The following is a 15,971-nucleotide window of genomic DNA, read 5'->3' as shown; positions in this document are numbered from 1 at the left end:
GTATGAATAATTATTTCATAGCAACTCTTTACCTTAAATCTTTTATAATAACCCTCTCCATAGTGACAAAATTCTTTATACTAAGAAATCATACCTGATGATGGAAAGTGCAAATCTAATGAACATCAAATATTTTTTATGTACCTTTCTGGGTAAAGGTCTACAGTTGGTGGTAGTTGGCTTACACACTATTAGCTTGCCTCTTAGAATCAGCATTCATTTGAACATAAATACATTTTGCTATCAATATTACAGTTGTACAAAATAACATATTGTAAGGACTTCATTTTGTTGTTTGTTGTTGTTCCGGATCGGTATGACATACAATAAAAGGTTAAATTACCTGTGTCCGCCTGTCGATCCTTATTTGCTGTGTCCTATTACAGGAGATGCATTTCGGCAGAATGTTAAAGCATGCTGTTAATAGTCCTTTTAATAGTTCCTGTTAATAGTCCTTATTAACATAGTACGACTGATGATGGCAGTTTATTCTGCCGAAATGCATCTCCTGTAATAGGACACAGCAAATAAGGATCGACAGGCGGACACAGGTAATTTAACCTTTTATTATTGTAAGGACTTTAAAATTATAAGCCTTTTATTACTAACCACTCAAGATTAGACTCTTATCTTCTAGTAATGGTAATCCTCATAGGTTCCTCATATCTAGGAATTAATACTGACCCCTAATCTACTAATTTATTATTACCTCCCTTTTTACAGTTGTTTAGCCTCCAGATTCTAAAGCTTTTCGTAAAATGGTTGAAATAAAAGCATGATATTGTAGATTGAAGTGGTTGCTTGCTATGATAATACTGTAGTTTTGGTTAAAAAAGAGCCATATTCAGGCCCACAAGGAGTAAAAAATAATTACACATGGTGAATGGGACTCATGAGATACAGAAAAAACATGTATAAAGATATCATTACATGTAAAGGGAAAAGACAAAAGTGTGAAGCCACCACAGTGAAAGTGAAAGTCTAGGAAATGATGTAGGCTACCTATGTTTCATGCGGTTGTTTTTTTATTGACATTTTTCGAATTATTAAATAAAATGTTATTTATTAATTGTTTTGACTAGTTAGGATTAAACTTATACCAGTTGTTTTTAAATCCACGGTATTTCTAGCAGAAACTTATTTATCTTTAATTAGAAAACTTTACTTTTGAAATGGAAAGATAAAATGTAAACCATTTTTCAAATTGCTGTATTTTCATCTTAGCTACGTTCACACAAGGCCAGTATAGCAGGTAGGTTACAGGACAGGATACTTGCCTTAAATGTATTTCAAGTAACCTCAGACAAGTAACCTGCCCGCCAACTAGCCTTGCGTAAAAGCGACTTTAGTGCCAAAATATTTCCAGAGAAATTCATACACTCTGAACAAACATTTAAAACCGATTTTTTTCTTAACCCTTTCTTTCCTACTTAGGCTCAGGCCTTTATGCAAGTCTAATGTAAATGAAAGCAAGTGAGAGGCAATACCTAGTGCTTGTAAAATGTGGTTAGAAAAATGATCAAACTGCATGCCAAACTATAGTTTCACCTCTGCAATTAAAAATCTATTGAAAAGAGTAACTTAAGAAAAGCTGATGTTTAAAATACACCATAATAATCCAGACTAATTGCAACCGGACCCTATTAGGAATATTAGGAAATACGGTTAAGTTAAAAAAAACCTATTTTTCTGATGGTAAATGGTCTTATATTGCTCCTGAGATCGCGATAACATTCTTATCATTTCCTAGGATCAGGAAGACACAGCGATTGGCTTCCGGAAATTGTAGAAACATCTGTGATCATCTCCCAAGTTTACTTTCTGTCTTCTAATCGAGATCCTTAAAAGAGAACCAACAGAGCGGAGGAATAAATAAGTGCTTTAACATAAGCAATTGCCAATTGATTATTCATTTTGCATTACCTTCAAAAATTTACATATGATTCACTGGGTTTTTTCCGGTCCTCAAAATTGATGTAGAATAACCGGTAAGCTGGACACCTTGGTTAGTATTTCAGAAAACAAAACTTTGTTTTAGCGAATTTCCCTATAGGGAAGTAGCTATTACCGTAGGTCTCATGGTAAGACCTAAGCCCGGGACCGATTTACTTTTTCATTTTGATGTCCCCAGAGGCCAAAAACACCATTCGTTCAAATTTTTATATATCTATATATAGAGATATATATATGTGTGTCCATCCGCACGATAACTTGAGTAATTTTTGTCCGATTTTGATAAAATTTGGTTTGAAGGTGTAAGGCAGGATAAACTTGAATGAGTTCGTGAACCAGCATGATCGGACTATGGGAACGGGGGTTTATGGGGGGTTTTATGGGGTAAAAATAGGTTTTTCCCATTTTTGACCCTAAAAACACAAAATTTCACAATTTCTTTTTAAACCATTTTGTAGAGCTTAAAAAAACAAATAATTTAGTATATTGAAGCGTTATTATGCGCCTAATTGTTACGGAGAAAATTCAAAAAAATTGTAATTTTAAAATTGCCATGTTATTCTTATGGAGAATAAGCACAGCCACCTCTAATACAAGGCCGCGGCGAGTGAAAAGCGGCAACGTCGCATCAGTGTCTTGGCGTTCGGTCGTTTTACCATTACAGTGAATGGAGGAGTCGCGTACTCTACGTACATAATCGTGTTTCTACAACCTTTAATCATTAGTAATGACATTAAACTTCTTACTACAGCATGCCAGATAGATGTGATGTGCCTGGATGCAAGAATTAATACGATAGCTCAATTAAAAAATGAATAATACATACAGTGTTCTAAGATTCTACTTGATCCACCGCGTAAGCAACAATTGCTTTATGCTATTCTTCGATCAAATTAGACATCTTAAAAAGAAAAATTTTTCACGAATATGAGCTTAGATTAAATTTGTAAAAAATGTAAGAATAAGACAATGACACGTATAAATATAGACGTGAGAAGCAAGTTTTAGGTAGTAATACCGTACTATTTCCTTATTTATTTGTCTATCTTATTGATAAATGCTGTTGTTAAGTGATTATAATAACTTAAATAAATGTCACTTCAAAGAAATAAGCCGTTTTTCTGTTAAGTAGGCCTACTAGTAAAAAAATATGTAGCCTACTGCACCATCTAACAATAAAAGCATCACAGTCTCCGAATCCAGTCTGAATGTTGATGTGATAGAAATTCTATTAATATTGTGGAAAGCCATATGGAGACCTAGCTTCTGAAATCATTTACTAAATGGCAAACGTTTTTCTTAGTAATTATTCAAAGAAAATAAATTTTGAGTCAGTATGCCTTCAAAATGAAAACTTGAAATTTTGTTGTCGCTAACTTATGGTTTCCTGAGGTACCTAGACTAAAACATAATATTCCTATTAAAAATTAAAAATTAATTTTATTTGAACAAATTGTTAGATGTTAGTCTCTACAAATCCCAAAGTCTCTACAAATATTGAAGTGGCAATAAGTTAGTCCTACTGTATAACCATTCTTGGTATAGAAGCTTTATTTTGTAAAATTTAAGCACAGTCTGTCTAGTAGTTTTTACTATGTTGAATAACACACATATATACAGACACCATGAGATTGTTATATAAAAGTGTAGATTATCAAATTAACAAAGGAAATATTTAAAGTTAATCTATTTCCACATTCATCGTACTTACAATACGATAAATGCAACCAAAAACATTATGTTTGTATATTTTTAGTTTTAGACATATTGCGGTATGTTGCAATTATTTACTAAATAAACAACCTAGATTACAATTTTGTCTATTTTACTATACCTTAAAATCTACTAAAATATGTTATTACGTATTTAAATACTTTCATTCATTGATACAGAGCAGCAATACTCTCATTGATGTTCATAGCCTAGCGCGTGTGAAGACGGACGCAGAGGGGGTGTGATTGCGGCGTTGCCAGTTCGAACGTCGCGGCCTTGTATTAGAGGTGGCTGTGGAATAAGTCAACTGTTGTAGTTTGCTTGTTTATGAACATATTTTGATCAAATTTGGAAAATACATTAATTTCTTACTAAACCATGGTAACTTTTAATATTTTACATTAAAAAAAACTTTTTTACCCTCCCTGTTGCAGCAAACCTAAGTACTCATTAAACTAATTCTGTTTAAATAGGGAATAAATGTGATATTTTTAAGGAGACAATTTAGTTTAAATCTAATCAGGCAGATGGAAATTCGCTAAGTCTGCAGGTTTGCTGCGGCGGGGGTATTTAATTTAAATATAGTTAGCCTACATTTCTTCTCAACAAATGGTTTGGATTATGGGTTCTGATTTGTGGTACTCTATATTCTATTTTACTCCATTCACTATTTAATTTTTCAGAAGAAAATGTTCACATTTTCAATCCTAAAATAAAATCAACTAATGTTACAGCGGGGAAGGTGGGTTCAGCAACAATGGCCCTGGGTCGCTACCTAGCCCCGCATGTGCAGAAGGGAGGTACCAAGCTGCTAGCCAAGGTGGGGGTGGCTGAGGACAAGGCTGCGGAGGGGGTCGGGGGAGTGCTGACTGTAGCAGCGGGGGCTGTGGAAGGGTTTGGTACTATATACACAGGGCTGGAACAGTCTGCCAACTTACTGGGCAGTAGCCTGGCCAACAATACTGTCAAGATAGTACAGCACAAGTGAGTAATCAAGACTTTGAAATAATTCGTATTGTAGCTTTTGAACTCCTTTTATGACAAAATAGGCTATCTTACCTCCATCTATTGTCAGAATTTTCCATCAACAGGATGCTAACTGGTTTCATTCTTTTTCAATGTTGTCCTTGCAAAGAAACTAGCCAACATTCTTTTGGTGGAAAATTTGGATTACAGACAGAGGCAAGATTGCTGATTTTGTCATTAAAGACTTTATCCTAGGGAGTATTTTAATTTGGCTTTGTAATAATCAGAAGGGTTCAAATGGTAAATAGGAAGTGTTATAAGATATTGTGGCGACTAGGTTGGTGCAGGGATTTTACTCCTGCAAATTGTAGCTCAGAAAAATTCCTGATCTCTTGGAGAAATCCCCAAAATATGTAACTAAGCTAACAGGAGAGCTGAAAGCTACCCCAGCCAATAGGGAGAGCTGTTACAGCCAAGGTCAGTTATGTTTTGTTGGGGGAATCTGATAATTTGACCCCTGCATAATTTGTACTACTTCTTAGAAGTGTTTTGATTTTTACCAGGGAAGTAATACATTCTCTGAACCACGACACATTTTTATGCTGATATATGTGTAACGTTTTTGTTGAGAGTTCGTAATCTGTAATTTAATTATTAATGTATTAGCCAATACACCACAGATTGATTTATGATGTGGCCAGTGATATTTAAGTTCATCCCAGAGTACTACTCATACTTTAATTCTGGCAATAACTAAAAAATATGTAAATTAATTAACTCAATATCCATTGATCCGTAAATTGATTCACACAACAGCTATTAACGTATAAATTTATTTACCTTCTATTTTGTAATGCCTTAAAGTACAAAAATACATCAAATATAACTTGTAATTATATATATTTACACTTATACTGTTTACTCACAATATACGGTAAATACATATAAAAGATAGTAAGTGGTGATTGATTTCGATTGGACACTCCAATCATCGTCAGTCGTAATAGGCGAAAGAAATCGATCACCAATTACTATATTTTATACGTATTTACCGTCTTGTGAGTAAACAATATAAGTGTAAATATATTATTACAAATGTTATTTGAAATATTTTTGTACTTTCAGATAATTAATAACACGTACAATGTTGATCAAGAAGATATTTCGTAATGCGTAACACCATCTTTCAGATACGGGGAACCGATGGCGGAGGTGACTGGCAATACTTTGTATACGGTTGGCAACGTTTACAACACCACCAACAACATCAGCAACCTCACACCAAAGGGTCTGGCCAAGAAAACAGCAAAAAATACGGGGAAGGCCCTTGTGGATCCACATAGACCAGACGTCAACGGGAAACCAGACCAGGGTGCAACGGACAAACCTTCTACCTCTACAGAGAAGTAACTGTCTTAAAACTATCCTCGTTGACCATTCAGTATTGTTTGTGTAGCGGTAAACCCGTTCTCTTTAAATGTTGTTAAAATCGCATGACATTGTTGTTTGCTAATAATTTACAACTAAGACTTCCAAAACTTTTCAGTACTATTCCACATTATGTGTATTTGGCTTGTCGTCATGATGCACAAACATACTTAAACCATTTAGTTGTAATCCATGGGTTTAATTTATTTTACGCCACACTACATTATTTTGACGAACTTCCCGCGCAAGGATTTAGTCCAGAAAACAGCTGTTTGCCGCCAGCTTATTCAAATGGGGTTTCATTGCGTACTACTGTACTGCAATGAGTTTTGCCGGACACCAATCAGCTGATTTTATACTGTATTTAGGTGGCAGTGAGTGGTTATAAACAAAAACATAACCTCTCTTAGAGGTTATGACTAGTGATTTTTAGTCCTTTAGTTGGTGGAAATATATAAGGATTTGTACGGATTTAGTAGTATGGCGTAACGTAAACTATCGTACGTAACTCGTCCAAAATGTGTGTACCGGACTCGTATGGTAATCCCGTACTCGACTTCGTCTCGCACGGGAACGACCACACTTGTCCGGTAAACACTTATTTTCAGGACTAGTAACGTAATATACTATCCTCACAAAAATTACAGCTGATGAAATCAATATTTGCCTGCAGAAAGGCTTTAACCCTAGCAGTGGCCAATGTTAGAAGTGGGGAATGGCCAACCCATTTTGGCGATTTTGCAGACCTTTTTTTGAAAATTCGTAAAAATTCAACCGTACAAGTAAACCTAGCCAACCTCATATTCATTTTGTTCGGAAAGAACAGTAGAATTTAGAAATAGTAATATCATAATGATTTAGATAGTGTATTTTATCGGTAAAGTGAAAAAAATAAAAAAAATTGAATTTTTTTTTTTGAAATTTCAAAAGCGGCCCCGGTATTTTTTTTTCTACGGATTTTTTATGGAAAATTCATTATATACATTTTGTAGACAATCTAATTCCCTACATAGAAATATATAACATGTTAGGAAAATATTTTTTTTTTATAAGTTTTTGTGGCAAAATATAATGACAAACGGAGAACCGAAAAAATTGAAAACCGTACAGTGTTACTTTATGTTGTAAAAAGTTATATAATATATGTGTATACTAATAATGATATATACATGTTTGTAAAGCTAATGAAGTAAGGAATCAAAAAAAGTCATAAAGTTTATGGTAAAAATAACTTTTTACCTATAAACATACGTATATAAAATAATGTTTTTATATTTTAGCGATTTCTTGAGAAAAAAAATTCACAGTACTTAGTATACAACTTTTGTACCAAATTTTTTTACTTCAAACCAACATAATAATCTTGTAGTGTATTCAATTACCTACATAAAAATGTATAACATGTTAGAAATATTTTTTTTGTAGGTACGTAATAGGGACATAATAATACAATAACCGCAAAACCGCAAATAAGTGTAAACTATAGCCTACAGTGTTTGCTTGTGTTGTGAAACATTATGTAGGCTGATGATATGTAGCCTACATATTTGTAAAGCTAATGAAATAAGGAATCCACAAAAGTCATAAGTATGATGGTAAAAAGTTATTTTCACCTATGATTAGGCTATGTATCAATTTGAGAACGTTTTGAATTTTTTGCGTATTTCGAGAAAATGGAGTGTACAGTATTTAGTAGCCTAGCCTATATAATTTTTTTACCAAATTTTTTATACCCAAACCAATATAAACATGTTGTAGTGTATTTATTTACCTTTATAAAAATGTATAACACCTTGGGTATATCATTATATAGGTACAACAATCTCTGAATGTCAGAAACGTCATTTTAGGACATGATGCTAACAAAATACAGTAGTAGGCCTATTTAGTATAGGCTATAACTTTTTTACAAAATTTTTTACCCCCAAACCATTATAAACATGTTGTAGTGTATTCATTTACCTTTATAAAAATGTATAACACCTTGGGTATATCATTATATAGGTACAACAATCTCTGAATGTCAGAAACGTCATTTTAGGACATGATGCTAACAAAATACAACCTTTTATGAACACTATTTCACACAATTCAGTAATATTTATGCATGAAGATTACTGTTATACACACACACAACACTTCACTAACACTAACACTACAAACTAATAACATATTTAGTAATAAATCGCGGATAAAACTATTACCGGCAACAACACAAACAAACAATGGCAATACAAGACAGCTGACAGACTGTAGCAGTAATGACTCACTTCCATCGTCTACATGCGAGCATACAGAAATAACCCTGAGTGCAGGGCTGCCACTCTCTGAATCTAAATTTCTTCCTCTTCAAAATGATATACTATATGACTAGTAATAATAAATTACACTGTATGTAATTCGTATTTTCCACATCGTCATCTGGAGTCGATTGGCCATTTGTTAAAAATGTCGAAAACAGCTGTTTTCATAAAATCGTACCGGTTGTGCAATCAATATTTCGTTATAAATATTACTACCACAATGAAGATAAAATCAATGGCTATCCAGTGGTAACACTCGCAACATCCCACGACGAAAATTACCCGAGCAGGGTAATGCCAAACAAGACGTGTTTTGCCAGTTCCCAAGTGTCGGCTGCAAAAGTCGTGCCGCGTCGAAAATTCATTTGATTTCTAATCGTCGTGACATTGTTATATACCTGCTACAGAGTTTGTTTATGTAATAAAATGAAAGTTCAGAATGTGATCTTTCGAATGGTATATATATTATTCTCATCTGAGTTGATTGTAAGTGTTTTTTTTTACCGCTAAAAAATTTTCGGCCCAGATCGTCACAAGGAGTCGTTGGCCATTCTAAGCATCAACGTCAGATCGTCACCGGGAGTCGATCGGCCACTGCTAGGGTTAAAATAGTTGAATGCTATCTTCAAAATTTACTGTACACCAACCTAATGTAAGATCAACGAGGAACAAAGAATAATTGTACGGGCATTCTCTCTTACAATAGTTACAATAATTAATTGTTGTAGTTATTTTTTTTTGTTACCCTAAGTATACTTAAATTCATCCTAACTCTACTGTTAAATCACTTTAGTTAATCATATTTCTGAAATGGGTTGTTTTTTGTTTTTCATGTTACTACTTTTTATATTATTCGTAGTGACCCTTGGTGAGAATATAATATGTTATTAATAAAATAAAATGATTACCTTGTCCTAACACAGTTGTTGGTATGACGACAGTTTCATTCCTTAGAACTTCATGAGGTCATTTTGTAAACATCATCAATGTATTAATACATTGTCTTATGTCAATAGATTCTTAAAAAACTGAACAATAATTGAAACTTGTCATGTAGATAAAATAGTCAAAATAGAATAAAAATTGATAAAACTGAATAAAACTGTACAGGCTGCCTAGCACTGTCTTATCACTGCCACTGACAAAATAAAACTGACTGAATCATGCGGTTTCTTCTTCTCTTTAGTGCCACCTGTATTTCAGTTTGTTTTGTTCTTCTTATTTTATACTTCTTTGATTTGTAACTTGTCACTATGTATCAAAGATAATATTTGACTGGAAACAAGTCTGATCATTTAAAATATTACACGAGTCAGGTTTTTTACTTTGTAGATGGTAAATTCTTTTTTAGCATCAAGCTTAAAACTTTTTGGTAATACACTATTCCCATATTCATCAATAGATGTGTAGTTGTGTGATTCCGATATTAACAATTTTCCATTTCAATTTTCTAATTCCATTTCAACTATTTTATCAACATGACAAGTTTCAATTATTGTGATTGTGGCAGATTTTAAGAATTTATTGACATCCACAATTTATTAATACATACATTGATGATGTAGTTGCATACAAAATGACCTGATGAAGTTCTAATGAACTAAACTAGTCGTCATACCAACTACTGTAGTTGGGTAAGGTAATAATTTCATTTTATCAATACTACTGTTTGCACAATATTCCATATTTTTGTTTACTGTGTAAGTCCAATTTCAGTAAAATTTTATAAAATATTCAACATGTATTGAATAAAAAGTAAAAACATCAATTAAAAGTGCAATGGTTCTTCACAAACTTTCTAAATTCTGGTATGTTAGACTTGTTTTAAAGATGTATTTTTTTTGGATTTGCAAAGAATTGGTGTATATTTCCAAAATAATTTCTCTTTTTTCAAAGAACATTAAAACAATACTATTAAAAGAGCGTTGATTATAGCCAAAGCACACTCTTCTACAGAAGTAAAAAAAGGCTGATCAAAACAAATAAATTTATATAAGACAATTAATTATCTTAAAGTTACGCCAACTCAACTGTTCAACTGTTTATTTTCTGTATCAAAAGATATTTAATGTCTTGTATAGAAATTATTGAAAATCTATGATTTAGAGTTTGGATGAGTATAGGCTGGTTGGAGGGGCACTTCTTTAATACTCAATTTTTATATGGACTGTTGTAAATGATTGTTAAAATATTTGTTAACGTTTGTCGTCTTTATTGTTACACTTCTTTTGTTCTTTTTATACAACTAATTTTGTTACCTTGTCTTGTTCAATGTGTTTGTTAAAGTTCTACTGTATGTTGTGTGAATAAATTTAAATCTTACTTAAGTGTAAAGAGCTTTCAATGGAAGATATACTGCTTAACACAAAATTAGTGACACTGGATATTTAAACTTTTTAATTTCTACTACAAATGTATCATTAATTCGTTGCAGGATATTAGGTTTAGGAGTATGTTCTTATAATGATTCTCAATAATCTGATACTATAGCTCGGCCGCTTAGAAAACGACCTGCGCGCTAATGCTAAACCAATGCTGGAGGAGGTCGTTTTCTAAGCGGCCGAACTATACTTATGAAACCAGAAGGGTGTTGGATTAGGATTACTGAAAATAATACTAGGTCTAACCTATGAGAAAAGTCAACTTTTGAAGCCTTATTTGGCACTTCTTGAATATTAATTCAAATGAATTAGTTATGGCATTGTTTAGAAAAAAACAATGTTTACTGAATGAAAACATATCTAATTTAACGTATTAAATCTGGCATACAGCATTATCTATGTATGAATGCCCTTAAGTATATAACCTATATTCTAAATTAAATTATGCCTTCAATTTTGTATAACTTCAAATTAAATATTAGTATTTAATTGGAAACTAAGCATTTTAATGTCACTTTAGCCGATAACCATTACTATGCCATCGTGTAGTTCATTGGCGCCCGGGGCGGGATGTTGTCAGGCGCCCCCCCCCCCCCCTCACCACAACACACAATGAGTGATGCTTGTTATACAAAATTGCGTCGCTATCTGTGTTATAATACCAAACAACAGACACCTAAACGGAATGAATTACCTTACAAAATACTAGAGTCAGGAATCAGGGATTAAATTACTAAAATTTTTGATGAAAATCAATTAAAAAATTATGATAATCAAATCCATACAATTAATGAAAGAAAATATTAAAATCTATAAAAGGTACTAAAATGTTATTAATTAATACAGTGCAAATTGAAATTAATGGTATGCAAAACTTCAAAACAAAACTATTCTGAATAAAATATACAGAATATACTACTGTAGGGGTGGGGGAGGGGCGACACGTCAACACGAGCATATTTGAGGTCTCTACCGTTAGGGCCCTTTCACACGAGGCCACTGGGGGCTGCCACTAGTCGATTCTTCTGATCACTCATTTCTTAACACAAAAAAAGCAGTCCAACACGAAACCAATCCACAAATGCACAAGTGCGTCTATTTCTGCACTAGAACTGACTATTTACACCAAAATAATTGATGTGTGCGGTTTCGCGGTGGAGGTCACTAGTGGCCATTTAATTCATGCCCCGTGACGACTTTCCGCCACTAAGGTTGCCGCTAGCAGTTGTGACACTGCGACATTGCAATATCGTTTTTGTTTTCAGATAGTTAAGTTGGGACAGGGCCTTCAACTCCACAGTGGGGTTCATTATTAGGTTATTATTTCTAAACTAAAAGTAGCCTAGTATAATCCAGCTACTACATTTTTATAAAATATTTGATTTGGGAAAACGTTGCAAATATGGTGTCAAATAGTATGTATTTGTTCAATAAATGCATACAACTTAATAATCAAAATTCCACCTGATGGTGGTTGGGGGGGGGGGGGGTTGCCCTGGTCACCCCACCCACAGGACGGCCTTGTCGATTACTGAGAGTCATCTGTATTACCTAAAAAAAACAATGAAATACAGTAGTTAGATAATAACGTGGCCTAAGCAAATGCCTGTATGGACAGTAGTATTAGTTTTGTACTTATTACGCCTTTATGTTGATACAGTGAAACCTTGATAGCAAAACACTGAATAGTGAAAGCCAGTTGGTATTATTAATGAGCTCCACTGCATTTTTATATTAGCTGGGTACTAGCTAGTCTTAGAGCTACTACTTCAATTCCTGAAATTGTGGGTTCAAATTGTGCCAATCACCTATTGATTTAATCTATGTGATAATGACACGACCCCTTAGGCCTAGCCTGAAGCACAGACTAACAAACATAAGTAAAATAATTAGAGAAATAACATTAGTAGGTGCTCATCTCATTGTAAAATCTGAAGTTTTTTTCATGTGTAGTTCATGTTGATGACACTGGGTGCTGTAGTCAAAAAGAAATTTTGTTTCTAACCAGGGTTAATTTTATGATTTAACTGTTTGCTTATATAACTAGAGGACAAGTTACTGTTTATGATTAGATCGTTTAGTTTGGTTTTATGAGGTTTTAAATAACTGAAATAACAAAACACAAATTGTAAACAAAAACAAGATCGTAGCGGCACTGGATGGAATAAACAATAAAATTGTCTTCATCTGATCCATAAGGGTGACAAATCTACTACGGGGGTATGTTTAATATATGCCTGAAGTATTGTGTAAAACAGTTCTAAACAAGATCCTAGTGTCCTAGGATGTGGCTTGGCACACGACAAAAATTGCAAATATATTATAATAATGATAATAATAATATGGAACACCTGATATCTTCGACAGAAAGTGATTTTCTTGGTTCTTAGATCGAAAATAATTATTTTATCAAGGTATAATCTATTGAAAACAACTTGTTTTGCAGCAGTCTAACAGAAAAATCGCTAGTTTAAATCTACTTGTATACTATACTGCTATTCTTTGACAGAACAATAATTTTAAATAAGTAAATAACAAGTAGAGCTTTATCATCTTGAGAGATTTCCTATTAAGGTTGCACTGTAAATGTTTTAGATATACTGTATAACATTAAAATGCCTTATTTATCTGTTCGTCACACCTAAGACTGCATATGTTAGAATAGTTTTTATTTTTGTGGTAAAAAGTATTCATACTACAGCTATGGTTTGTTTTAAGATTTTATAATAATTCATCATATACTCTTATGTTTTATTTTGTCAATTTTGTAGTTTTTAGAGCTGTATTTGTTAAACTTATGTTGTTGTTTGCCACATTAGCTTAAAAACTTTGAACAAGAATGAAACCACACACTATTTTGGAATACTAATGTTATTGTGATTTAAGACAATAGGCTATTTTATGTTATGGTTTAGGATGTAGAAAAGTTAGATTGTATTGCTATAAAAACTCCTGTTGGTTTTCAGTAGGTTTCTGTATGAAAACAATTTTAAAAATGGGTTAATGAATAAAAACATTGTTGATACTTAAATAATATTTTCACCAATTAATGTAAATAAGAAAATAGAGTATAATAAAGTTCTTTGACATTTGTAAACGTTTTTCTGTGCAGAAAATAATAAAGTCTTTATAATAGTATAAGCTTCTGAGAATAGACATCCTTAAGTTTTAAAAAAATCATCAAGCACGTTCTGGGAACACTAACTGGTGCACCAGTACAGGACCAGTGCCAGAAAATGTGTCGTTCTGGGAGACTGGTAAACTTATCTAGCAGACAGTTATTTCCTCTTTTTCCTCCACCGGTGCAACATTCATGAACCGGAGAAATTGTACGGTGCATAATACACCAGTGGCTTCTGATTGGTCAGTTTCTTCAACACCAGTCTGCAGCTACAGCAAAATGGGGGATCTATTGAATAAATGTTCAATTGTTTATCAATTTTATGGATTATGTTAACTTATGTAATAAGTAAATAATTTTTTAAATATTATAAAGTAAATAGTTCAGTAGGTTGATGTATAAATTATAATCCGAGGTGCACCATAGACCGAACAAAAACAAATATCTGGAAGCCCTAGACTCTGCCCTGGGACGGTACCGGTGCACCAATACATGTTCCAAGAACGTGCTTCCTGTAAATGTAAGGCATAAGCACCATACAATAGTTACCTTGTCTTATGAAACAACTAAGCTAGGCATAAATTTGTTTTTAACTATACAAATAACTGTACTCTCCATAAAATATATTTCTTAAAAACTTAGTTCCTGAGCCACATTCATGCCTTAAATTTAGTAATATTGCTTTATAAAATATTTACGTTAAAAAAAATTTACTACACCGTCCCTGTATTGTTGATATTATGCAAGCATTTAGAAAACACTGTAACGAATTGATATTTTTTTCATGACATTGTTAATAATATTGTATATAGCGAAGTGTATGTTAAATTTTATTTATTTTTTAAAACTAACTTCCTTTTTTACTATGAAACTTTTATGCAGATAACCTTTAAATGTCTATGAAATGATATGTGTGTTGAATGTAACGTTCATAAGACAATGTTTCAGGGGCCAAAGTTTTCTAAGATTGTTAAACTATACATACATCTACTAAAAGGAATATAATACCTTTGTCTATTAATACAACAACAATACCCTAATTTTTCTACAGTATAAATTGTTTCAATTGATCACATGGTCATTCAATAACTTGGGAACACCTATCACTTTGAATAATGTATCTTTATAAATTATAATTTCTTTATAATTTAATTTTGCAGAATGCTAAGATCTGTTATTTCACTTTTATAAAGTCTTCCACAAACTATTTAAATATTTGCAAATCTGTTAACAGTTATAATTAAAAGATTGCATGACATTTTACATATGTTGTCTATGTCAATATAATTAGTACACCAGATAATATCTATACTATGAAATATTAATCATAACGTTTACCATTGATGGAATGTTTAAATATTTATTTCTGGATTTATAAAACAAAGCTTATATTATTTTTTTATATGTTATAATAATATTATAAATTATAATCTTCTATTTAATTTGGCTATTTCAAGAAAAATATTGATTTTTCACAATTGTTGACTAACTTATAGAGTGTTTTATTAATTCAATGCTTTAATGGAATTTATCAGGGTTTAAGATATAAAGATTTATAACATATTCTTTTTATTTTTATTACGTTGTTCATTCAAGTAACTTAAGTTAGTCCAAGGAATAACTTTATAAATTACTACGATATTAAATTTTGAGAAAATATAATAATGACGTGTTTAAAAATTCAATTCTTTCATTTTTCTACTTTTTTCTTTTTACAAAGAAAATGTTTGTTTATTTGTCATAATAAATCAAAATGGTATACATATTTTGTTTGTGATTTCAACCTCTTCTTTGTAGAACTGTAACAAATTTAGATTCATACTGACTATTGCGATCTGTAAATTCGTGGTGTTCTTTATCATAAATGAGCTACTGTGAAGTAGACAACCGGTTCTGGAACTGGCCAAAACATAAAAACAGTGTACAAGTAACATATATTAATCAATCAAGTACATGGGTGCCCACAAGAGGGGGCTGTGACACAGACTGCGTCATAGAAATTCTTGGGGGGGGGGGTTACAAAAAATTCTGGGTGGCTAAGGTTAATTGCAACAGTGTTCATTTTCAGTGTATAAAATTGTATAAAATTCATATTATCATTGGAAT

General features: G+C 32.4%; 2 protein-coding genes across 5 annotated transcripts in view; one reads left to right on the top strand and one right to left on the bottom strand.

The window, feature by feature from the left end:
• LOC128987182 (protein spartin) overlaps positions 1-6,847 on the top strand; it is a 30,138-nt gene extending 23,291 nt beyond the window's left edge. For all 3 annotated transcript variants that reach the window (XM_054407920.1, XM_054407921.1, XM_054407919.1), the window contains 2 exons: positions 4,401-4,650; positions 5,823-6,847. In XM_054407920.1, the coding sequence (XP_054263895.1) occupies positions 4,401-4,650; positions 5,823-6,042 (470 nt within the window). In that variant the 3' untranslated portion in view covers positions 6,043-6,847. The remainder of the gene's footprint in view (positions 1-4,400; positions 4,651-5,822) is intronic.
• LOC128987185 (uncharacterized) overlaps positions 1-15,971 on the bottom strand; it is a 71,444-nt gene that overhangs the window by 7,769 nt on the left and 47,704 nt on the right. The window contains exon 7 of one of the 2 annotated variants that reach the window (XM_054407925.1): positions 12,182-12,295. The exons of the other annotated variant lie outside the window; for it this stretch is intronic. Coding sequence (XP_054263900.1) covers positions 12,197-12,295 — 99 coding nt within the window. The 3' untranslated portion in view covers positions 12,182-12,196. Of the gene's footprint in view, positions 1-12,181; positions 12,296-15,971 lie in introns of those variants that run through there. 2 annotated transcript variants of the gene reach the window in all.

Source organism: Macrosteles quadrilineatus, unplaced genomic scaffold (genome assembly GCF_028750875.1).
Source record: "Macrosteles quadrilineatus isolate MER2022 unplaced genomic scaffold, UCM_ALF_1.0 Scaffold_2__2_contigs__length_208266976, whole genome shotgun sequence".
Lineage (NCBI taxonomy): Eukaryota > Metazoa > Arthropoda > Insecta > Hemiptera > Cicadellidae > Macrosteles > Macrosteles quadrilineatus.
Note: the sequence above shows the minus strand (reverse complement) of the source record. Positions and strands in the feature narration are given on the sequence as shown.